This window comes from Stigmatopora argus, chromosome 4 (genome assembly GCF_051989625.1).
Source record: "Stigmatopora argus isolate UIUO_Sarg chromosome 4, RoL_Sarg_1.0, whole genome shotgun sequence".
NCBI lineage: Eukaryota > Metazoa > Chordata > Actinopteri > Syngnathiformes > Syngnathidae > Stigmatopora > Stigmatopora argus.
Window position 1 is genome coordinate 6,237,922 of NC_135390.1, and position 11,529 is coordinate 6,249,450.

Consider the following 11,529-nt stretch of genomic DNA (forward strand, 5'->3'; position numbering starts at 1 on the left):
TGAACCTGTATGGTCAAATCTCTCCGGAATTGTTTTCCTCAGGATTTACTTCCTCCTCTGGTCCACTTTTAATTTCGTATTACAACTCGTTGCAGAATAAAGACAACGAGTCTTCTTGTCTACCAAACGTTTTCCAGTGAGTCACACTCCCTTTGCCGGTTCCTTCCCTTCTCTTACGTCATTGGTTTCAACTGCGTGGAGGCACGTGACATGAACTATTTTTGCTTTTATTGTATAATTTCAATAGTTGTGGATCTGTGAGGGTCTTGATAATATATTTTTAATACTCTTTGACAATATTTTAACATTTAATAAGTGTAGAAAAATTTGTCGTAGTGGGACTTTAAAATGGCAAGCATAGATCGTCCTGTGAAGTCAGTCGTTGTTGCACTTACATCCTGCTTCTCTTTGAGAACTTTCCCTTCTGCTTTTCATAATTGTAATAGATAAGAAGATCATGGCGACGGCTGACAATTGAGAATAAGCAATGCCCTTAGTGCAATTCATGACTGACCAAATAGCTAGACATCCAAAGTGACCCTTTCTTCCACCCTTTATCCGCCTCCAACTGCTGGGTTGTCTGGACCGTGAGCTTTGACCTTTGCTCCTGAACCAAAGAGCATGGCCTTTGCTATGGCGTCAGACCTTGACCCACAAGAGTTAGAAATGGATTTGTCTGTAACAGTGATCTCATTATTGATCTCTCAACATTTGTGTAATTTACACCCCTATTTTAGCCACAAATAAAGTCATCAAGTATTTCTTCTACCAGGATATAGATACAGACAGGAAGACAGTTATGTGTGTCTTTAAATGTTAAATGAATTTTCATTTTATTCACAAGATCCAACTGCGGGAGCACAGGGAGGCAAAGCAAGTAAAAGAGAAATGCACAACTCAGAAAGAGTCACCTGAGGGATGAAACAGTTGACCTGACACTTTCTGGAGGGCCCAAGATTCCATCGGTCAAATTCTATCCTTGTAACCAAATGACAGCATACAGCCGTTTCCTGTCCTCATTCCATCCACTTCCACACCTTTTCCTTCTGTGGTTGATTGAGAGCGATCACATTTGGCCAGCAGATGCCAAACATGCTCAATATCTTATTTTGTGGCTTGCAGCAGAGAAATGGAACAAACCGAATCTATTTGAGCTGAGAAAGGGAATGAAAGGCATTAATGTTATTTTCCCCTCGTTTTGACCATTTGAAAAATTCTGCATCCTACCATGCATTGTTCCTGCTCATCACAGTGACTTGCATAATTGATGAAAACAAAAAACGGTTTCTATAATATGACAATGCCATGACACATCTGACACATTTAAAAATGACAAAACTAAAACGTAACATCTCATCCATGGCCATGCACTGAACAAAAAATAAAAGGTAAAAACAAAGGTTCAGCCTCCCTGCTCCTGCAAAAGCATGTAAAAAAAGGCAGTTGTTGATCTAATATTATGTACCACCTGGTACAATATGTAGTACAAATTTTACATTAAATATACAGTTCATAACAAAACTGTCAAGAGCTCAGTGTTGCTTATAGATATTCATACTTGCAGGCGACAATTAATTCAACCCCAGAAATGTCAATCGTGCTCATAATGAGGGGAAGCTCATGTCATTAGATCACATTTTGTTATAACAATTTAATGAATGTGCATCCAATCTGAAGGGTGCATAATTGAACATATATGCTTATAGGCTTGACTTAAGGAAATTATAGACACTAGTTTTAAATGAACGAACAATGGAATTCATCATTGTTATAATTACCAGTTTTCATAGTGTGTGCGTGCATGCGTTTGTGCCTGAGCCGAGAGGGAGCTCTCCATGGTTCCTTCTCATCTTCAATGCCATTGCTGCAACAGATCTAAAGAGAGAAATAAAATGAAATTATATTCCTATAAAACTTAGACAAAATGAGTAGTCGATCCTTTTAAAATACACCAGTAGCTGTAGCTTTAAGTACTGCATTATTTAATCATAACACTTTATCATTTGGGTGAGAAACATCTCATATTTAAAATAATTAATGTTAGGGCTACTACAATATACAAGTGGCGCTCCATTATAGAATCTGATTAGTTAATTTTATGTTATTTATATTTTTTCTTGTTTAAATGAAGTAAAATCTTGGTAATGAGCAAAAAAACTTGTTAATTTTGAAGTGTGTCAATAAATAAATATCTAATTCATCTCACTTCTGACTCAGATCGTCTATGGATGTAATGCTCAAGGTGTGATGGAAATTTAGGAAATTTAACAACAGCAACAATTAAAATCTTCAGATAAAAGCCAGAAAACATGAGGTGCTTGATAGGCCAATGGGTTACATGTTTAAAACAAGATCTTTGCCATTAGCTGTTTTTTTCTCAGACATTTGCTTTGCAGAAACACGCCGCACTTTCAACTGGGTCACTAACCTTCATCCTGTGGCTAAAATGCAGCTTTTACCCTGAGAAGAGAGAACTAACTGCGCGTATTCATCAAGGAGGGCAAAGTTGTGACTCTCTTAGAAACTGGTGATCTTCAGTCACTTTGTGCGTATGCTTTGGTGGCTAAATCCCAATTAGAGTCGGCTGACACGCTGCTCTATTCATCCGCAGCCCTGCCTGCATATATTTGCCGAGGAATGAACGGCTTAAATGGATGTGGCGCTAAATGCGTCGGACACCAGAGAGAATCGGCCTGAGTGACACTTTCTTTCTGAGGCGCTCGAGTGAGAAAAGGTATGAATTTATAAGGTACACCGAAACACATCAATTCACACGCCTTTGTCCATGTCTCCTCATGCGAGACAAAGTGAGTTTGAACCCGGGAAATGCGAATGAAAAAACCCGGCGAGAAAACTTTCCAGAGACTTTTGATAGCCAAAACTTTTGAATAGAAATCACACATGAACAGTGCTGTGTAATTTATTTGCATACTCTTTAATACGATTTGGAATATTAGTCCGGGTTAAAATCCCAATCGTGTCACCTGGTGGGAGTCCCATACAAGCTCAATTACTATACGTGGGGGGCTCTAATGTCCCACCCGTGTTAAGCAGCTGGTTGGGTATGAGGCACCTTGCATCTTTCCCTGGACTCGTAGGGAAACAAGCAGTGTGGGCGTATAAATAGAAGAATAAATAACACTTCCTCTAAACAAAAGTATTTGAAGTCATGCGTCGTCATGTCAGAAAAATGACATTCAATTCAACGCAGTGAGTAAGTTGTTGCCCATTGAAGGGTGTGACTGATGTATGTGAAGATGTTCTCTTCCATGAAGAGAAATAATTAATTTCTTTCATTTTTTTTTACAAAGCCTCTTCTACAACGTGGGAATCTTTGAGAAATGGACCGCATTGCAAGTTGGACAATGATTGGGCTCTCTTGAATGGAGCCAAACAAAGTTTTATGGGTCGACATAAAAAATGTGTTTTCTTGTGAGCTCGGAGAGGTCTTAAATAGTGGGCCATTGAAACCAGTCCAGGAGAGGTGGTGGTGAACCCTTGGCACGGCTCAAGTAGTCAGTTAAGCATGAATGGAGATCCCTGGTGGGGCATTGCTCTCACTATTTACGCCTTGCTTTGGAAACAGGTTGTTCCTCTATATTCATGGCTCATCAATGGCCAACCAGTTAAATCAGAGGCCCACCGCTTAGAGTCAAACATTCAAAAAGGGACTGGCAAGAGCCAGGCTTAGGCACCAATAAAACCTTCTTCTCGCCTTCAAATATTCCAACTCTTCCCAGGTCGTAATTAAATAGCTTTACACAGTTGATTGACTCCACAATATTGTTACAGAATAAAGATCCAACTTTATAATTAATGTTTCTTTTTCACATAAAAAACAAAAGACATTATCACCTGTCAAACCATATATACATTCATTTAGTTTTCCATCTCCTCTACTTTTAGGTTGGATACTTGGATTTTTCATGTTGTCTTATGAAGTCCTTCCCTAAACAATACAACAGAGTACAATGGGATACTGTATAGAAGTGAGGGGCTTTACAACAGGACACGACGCGGATGAAAACAAGTGGGGAAAGTGGTGTGTTAATAAATAACACACATACACAGAGCCAGGCGCAAACATTTCGTCTATTGATGAAATTGTTCGCGTGTCTTTGAGTGGAGGCGCGCACAAAAGGAAGGAGCAACACTGGCAGGCCCAGGCTGCACATTCACCCACACATCAAGATCAATGTTTTTCCCCCCATTGTCTAAGTCACCTCGACCACTAAAGTCACAAACATTTAATGCTTAACATTTCTATTGTAATTTGTGAAAAAAAATGTAATGCATTTTTTATATTTTTATAATTTTATCATCTATATATATTTTTTAAATTTTATAATTATATACATAATTTCATTCTGCACTCATTTTGATAGTAGGGGAAGATATTTATTATATTATTATCCTGCATGATTTTGCATTGAATTTCCAAGTGGGCCGGTTAAATGTCAACATTTTCCTGGCCTTGTTGCACTGGTTACTAAATTACCAAACGATCGTTGTCATTTTTGAAAGCATTCCAGAGGCAACCATTTTTAGTTTATGTTTGCTTTGATTTCCATGCAATAATAAACACACGTGGCACACGTCGAAAAAATATTGTCCTAGCAACAATATGTTCCAGCTAACACAAAATATGTCATTCTATCTTGTGCAGCTTTTCTCTATATATAGGTTATAACATTTACTGAACCTATAGACTAAGTGACAAATGCACATTGTTCAATGGAAAATACAAGAGCGATAATTTGTGTGAGTCAAAATGATGAAGACGCTGCGATTGGTTTCAGTTATCCCCCCACCTCCTTTCCTCCGCTTCTCCTCCTGCTGCTGGTCCTTCCTTTTCAGTACCTGTCTGATCTCAAGCCGGCACACGCCGAGAGTCAATAGAAGTTAACAAGTCCTCGAAACTTCCCTGATCCTTTTGTCTAACTGAGGACACAAAGGAGGGGGAGAATACTTTGCTTTGAAGTACATAAAAGCCTAAAGAATGCCGCCAGAGTAGATTTAAAGTAGCCATTGATTCCTAAAAACTGGCCTGAATGGAAAGAATAGAAGGGGATGACGATTTATGGATAAATTATACAGGGGATTTGTCAGTTAAAATATCGCAACTGTCTGGAGGACAAAGCCACATGCTGAGGATTAATGGTTGCTCTGGACCTTTGATTATGCACCCCCTTTTCTCTGCCCTTGACAAATTGGATTTTGGGGATGGGAAGGTCGCCTGGCCCTTTGTGTCCCTTGACCAGTTTGGAGCAATTCATTATGCAGCGGGGTGAGGGAAAGTCTCCATGTGACCACGCAGGCCGCTGTGTTTTCCACTGTCCTCACAGCTGCTGGAATTGCCCAGCTCTCTCACACTCACTCACACACGAAGCGCAAACTCAGGACCACTCTCCTCCTATTCGAGCCACACTCGCATCCCAGGCTGGGGAGGGGATGGCCAAAGGGGTGGATGGTGGGCGGTGGAGGGGGGTTACCTTGCATGCACCCATCACTAGAAAAGAGGGGTGCATAACGCCAGCGCGTCACTTTGAGGGCCGGTCCTCCTCCTCCTCCACTCTCCTCTCTTCTTCCTCCTTGAACCCTCTTCCCTGCACTCTCTCATCTCACTCGGCTTCCATCAGCCTTCATGGTTCTGATCTCACCCCACGCCATGCAAGCCACCCGGGCGTCCACCACCATCAGTGTGGTTTCAGACTGCGGAATCCCAGCTGGACTCCGAATAGGTCCTGTACCTGGCGTCTTGAAATTGGGAAAGTACCTGTCAGACCGCAAAGAAGTTGGGCCCAAGAAAAAGGTAACTTTTTTTTACTTTATTTTATTTAAATAAATGGATTTGTTTCTGTAATTTAAAAAAAATGCTACACTTGCTCGCTCAAAAAAAAGGTCACGTCAAAATTGCTGTAACCTATTTTTCCTTTAAAAAAATGATGCACATCCTTGCTCGTGTGTTATTTTATGCAACTTTTTTGTTGCTTTTAACATTTATGTCCAATTTTAAAATACATTATTTTTACAAAATGTGCATCGATTTCATTCATAATTATAATGAGAGTTTTTTTTTTTAGTAACACTGTCGAGAACAATCTCTCTTATTAATCGCTTTGGCCTGTCAGGGTGGAAATAATTGCGTCCAATAAGTGACCAACTTGTCAGTCTGGACGTCTACTTAACCGTTCTAATGGGCAAGCCGGCCTGCTGTGTGCGGGTTTCATGCCCTCAGCAGCCTCACATTTCCCTGCCTAGCGGGCCTGTTAACCCGATGAGTTGTTTAATTTTAATGGAATCTGGCCACTGAAAGATGTCACCTAGGCTCGGGGTGTTGAAAAAAAAATCCAGGAATTAAATATAAAGTAATATATTTGTGGAGAGGGATTCACTTTGCTCTTGCATCTTTTAAGCCAATTAAAATTGCTAATTGCCCCTGTCTTATTATTGAGAAACAATAGATAACAATTTACCACAATAAATGCATCCAGAATCTCACCCAGTTATTGTTGAGGCTGTCAGTGGTGGTGATTGATGCATCTAAATGCGTGGCCCCGGGCTTTGGGTGTTCATCAGGTGCAATCTCCGTGTCAAATGTCACGCTTGAATCTTTAATATCCTTGAACAGTTTAAAAACGCTTTGACACTTTTCAAATCCGTTTCCCATATCAACTCAATTAGGCCCGTGTGTCATTCACTTTAGGAAATTATCAGCAGAGCGGATAAACACGCATTAAGGCTCATGCGTGAGCGCAGCACCCCAAGGTGCCAAATAACACACGCTTAGAATTGATTATTTTGATATATTATTGCAACAGATAGAAATAGTAAAGTATACGAAAAAATGCTTGTTTGAATGAGAGTATTTAAAAAAAAATATATATCACAATGTATTCTATATAATGATGATAAAGCGGTTCAGAAAATAAATGAATGAAGGATATTCTCTCTCCCTCAGATTCGTTTGGTCCGAGACGAGTTTGTGGATGAATCTGGCTGTCCTGTGTCGGACTGGATCGGATTTATCCGAGCGGCCAGAAACAGTCAAGAACAAAATCTAGAGGCCGTTTCTGACCTACCAGGCGGGCAGGTAAATATTCAACCGCCTTTTTCTACATCGCCCATGTTAATTCTAGGCTTTTCGATTAACTTTCCCCTCCTGTTTGCTTATTAAAGATATTTTACCGCGTGATGAGGGAAATTCCAGCAGGGGAAGAACTCAATGTTTGGTACTCGAATGCTTTAGCGCAATGGTACGACGTGCCCACGACGGCCACCCCCACGCACGACGAGAAAGGTAAGCAAAACTCGTGCTTACAAACCCGAATTTTGTATAAATCACGGCAACTCATAAATTAAATATTATCATTTCCCCTCAGCAGCCTGTTCAAACATTGATTGGAATGTTTATCCTATTTATTTATTCATTTGCTTAAAAGTTATTTACATTTAAACGTTTATGTTCATCTTTTCTGTCATTTGAGACAGCGTTTTGGGAAAATGACACACAAACTCTATTTTAGGGATATTAGTCCGATCAAATTAATTAAAACGGAATATGCTTTTTTTAAAACGATGTTCAATGGTACACGCGTAATTAATTATGTTTATTAAAACGCATCACTAATTAGGCTATATACTTCTACTCCACTATTGTGATGTTGGTATTAGTGTTAAGGGGATTAGTGTGAATCCCTTTAATCAGGACAAAACACCAGCTCGTTTGGAGTAAATCCGTTTAAAAAAATAATCAAAAGATTCTCAAGATTTCCCCGTTGCAATATCTCATCTCGTTTTGAAAACGAGGTCAAAATATTTTTATGATATAGTAAAAAAAAACAATGTGACGGGTAATAAACCACACAAATTACCGTCTTTGAAATTTCGCAATAAAAATTTCAAAACACAAACTGGAAAGTTTTTGCAGTGCTGAAAAAAAGAAGAGGCCGATGATTCCGTTGGGGGTTAACAAATGTCACTGTGCCATTAAAATTCATTTATTCAAAAAGAAAATAAATTGGGGGAAAAAACAAGTGCTTCACGGTAAATTAGGTGGGTGCGCTAAGGTATTGTGACCCAATGAATGCTAACTTTTATGTGGGGTGTATATTGCCCTGATTCCCGGGCCCAGCACAACGTGCATTGGCTCCCGGACATACGCTGGCTCCCATTATTAGGCGTCAACAGATGGGCCAGCGTCATTGTTTAAGCAGACTTGCGATTTCAAGCCACAGCTGCTGTCACTTCCACGGGAAAGAGCCTAAAGAGGAAAAGTAGAGCCTTCAATGCATCGCCAGATTGGGCTGGGCGTTTGCTCTTTTGATGGGGTCCGTTAACAATGGTCCGGGTGAGGATTACAAAATCATTACATCTATATCAACCACTGAATACTCGCCTGGGAGTCATTAAAAAGATGACTGGCTGTCAGCGTTTGCACCTCCCGAAAGCTGAGGCCACAGCCTTGAATTGTTAAAAAGTTATTTTCAAGAAAAAGTGCCTTTTCATAACAAAAAAAAACAATATAACAAATCAACTTTTTTGATTTTATTTATTTTTATATAAAGGCCCACACTGAATGTTTGTTCTGGCCCCACGTTGGGATTAAATTAGGCCAAACAGATAATATTGATCCATTAAAGATCACACTGTTAGACTATTATCGATTGCTTATAATTGCTATTGTACATTTTAGTTTCGTAGAACTACACTAATTCAGCATATTATTATTATTATTATTTTAATTACACGTTATCATAATATTTGAAGAATGTTTGCAATGCAATTCTAAATGTTCAGCACCGTATTATTATATTAAAATGATTAATATAATATTCATGTTATTGTTATTTATATAATAGTTGAATCAATAAATATATTCTCGTACATATCATATAAAAACATATATTTTTTAATTGTTTATCACTTTAAAACTGCATTTTAGGATGAGTGTGAGTGTCCGTGTCTGTGACTTGTGAACATTTTGCAAGAGACAAACCCAAGTTTACCAATTTTGTTCTTTTTCTTTGGTGCAGGCGAGGAGCGTTACATATGTTGGTACTGCTGGAGAATCTTTAAATACCCCAATACACTTAAAGCCCACGTCCACTTCCACTGCGCCCTGAGCAACGGACGCGGGTTCGTGAGCAGCCAGCAAGCCAGAGGCACGGAGACCTTCAGCAGGTCTCCAAAATCCGGAGACATCCCCAACACGTCTTCTTCCCCCAGGATCTCTCAGAATATCTCCTCTATCTCGGAATCCGGCAGGAGGTCATTAACCTCCCCCTTCTTAGGGAGAACCGGACTAGTCAAGAAAATCGGCTCCGATGAGCAGGACAGAGCCCTTGACATGAGCGTCCCCACGTCCCGGAACCAAGGACACGCGCTCGGCCTCGGCACGGCGTCCTCCATGCTGACTTCCATGGGCTTCCACCCGGGCGTGCGCTCGGCATTCAAGCCCACGGGCGTCGCCAAGGTCCCGGTGGGCAACGCGCACCGAGAAGACGCCGCCTCTAAGATGGGCGCTTCTTTGGCCTTCGGCAAACTCATCGGAAACATGAAGCCGACGCTGAGCGCAAATCCGGCGGCGACAAAGTGCGCGCCTCCCGGGATAGTCGACTCGAACATGGTCCCGTGTAGCAACGCCCTACGAAGCTTCCCTCTGCTCCCTCACGTGGAGGAAACGTCGGCTTTCAAACACGTCGAGAGTCGCGTGCACGCCGGCCTGTCCCCGTCCCGCTACCCTCACATGCACCCGGGACTCCACTTTGAAAGGTTTTCCCTTCCCAACTTCGACGGCGTGAAGACTTACGGCGGGGACTGCAACATCCCGTTGATGCCCTTCACGGTTTATAACGGAGAACTCCTCTACAGCTCGCCCTATTACCCCCTTAAATTTCACTTCAGCAATCTCCTCAAGTACCCGGAGTCCATGCCATACTTTGGGCCGCCCTCCCTAAACCAAGACATGGGCACCATCACTAACATTGACCGGGAGATCGCCATGCACACGCAACAGCTGTCCGAAATCGCCACGGAGAAGAGCCGAACCAGGCTCGATCCCTTACCCGCGGGCAGTGCCAGCAACGCGGGCACGGGAAAACCCAAAAAGGGGCACTTATGTCTGTACTGTGGTAAATTATACTCCAGGAAATATGGCTTGAAAATCCACATGAGGACACACACGGGCTACAAGCCGCTCAAGTGCAAAGTGTGCTTCAGGCCCTTCGGGGACCCCAGCAACCTCAATAAGCACATTCGACTCCACGCGGAGGGCAACACCCCGTATAGGTGCGATTTCTGTGGGAAGGTGCTTGTCCGGAGGAGGGATCTGGAGCGCCACGTTAAGTCCAGACACCCCGGCCAGAGCGTCAAGAAGTTGGACGACAAGGCGGGCCTGTTCGAGGACGCCGAGCTCAAGAGCGACAATGACAGCGACGTGGACGTCTGCTTTACTGACGACCAAAGTGAGCCCGAATCCAGCAAGAATAACGACTGAGACATTCTTGAAAAAGAAGAAGAAAAGACAACAATCCTATTTTACACCAACATTTATTTATAAGACTTTGGACCGTGCCAGTCAATTGAATTACCAGTTGTTTGTGTATTATTATTATTTTTGTTCCGGAAGAGAGTAAAATCTAAAACATATTGAAAGTCCAAAAGTTGTGCAGTGCCGGTTTTCTGAATTAATAATTTGGGCCTAAAATGTCTTTTTTATTTATGTATATTTTTTGCAGTGATAAAAAAGGTGTTTTTTAAATGTATTCCCATTTTTAAACATTTTAATATTTCTTGATTTGTAAAAGCCTGCTTTTGTATGGATATATTACATTCAAATTCTCCAGCCAAAACTTACTTTTTTTTTTACTTTACGCATATAAAATAAACCTATCAAATATCACACTTCCTTGAAAACGATTTCAACTGCACTTTAAGGGAAAAAAAATCGTTGGAACCAAAACGCTGCCAGGTAATTATTATGACAACAAAATCTGTTTCCTTTTACTTCATTTCAGACCAAGCTCCTTCCTTGCGCTTTTTAAAAATGATTTCAATACTTCCAATTGCACTTTCTTGCCGAGACACGCTGTTCTTAAAGAAGCAAACAGTGGTGTTTATTTATTTCTGAGTAAAAATGTATTGATATATGTAAAGATGTGTATAGTATGATATATCACATTACAGTGTTGTATGCGCTTGTTTATAAGTTCATATTGTCATTGAAAACAATACTTTATTCTTGTCCAAAATGTTGATGTCTTTTTAAAATAAAAAAAAATCTGACCGAAATGCATGTTTTTTTTTTGTACACACTATATAAACTAAATATATTTGCAATATTGGATTTTTAAACGGTTTAAACAGGCAATAATAATAATATAATAATAATAATAATAATAATAATAATAATAATAATAATAATAATAATAATAATAATAATCGTAACGTATAGTGTTAGTATTTCATTTTGAAGCACTTAGGATAGCACTACAAATAAAAATATTGTCATGCTGATTACTTGTCAAA

The 11,529-nt window shown here is 40.4% G+C and overlaps 1 protein-coding gene across 1 annotated transcript; it reads left to right on the forward strand.

Moving 5' to 3' along the window:
• The first annotated feature begins 5,530 nt into the window (after positions 1-5,530).
• Positions 5,531-11,247, forward strand: prdm13 (PR domain containing 13). Its single transcript, XM_077598914.1, has 4 exons — positions 5,531-5,812; positions 6,962-7,093; positions 7,180-7,300; positions 9,036-11,247. Exons 1-4 carry the CDS (start codon positions 5,645-5,647, stop codon positions 10,496-10,498), a joined length of 1,884 nt encoding a protein of 627 aa, XP_077455040.1. The 5' UTR covers positions 5,531-5,644; the 3' UTR covers positions 10,499-11,247.
• Positions 11,248-11,529: the final 282 nt, after the last annotated feature.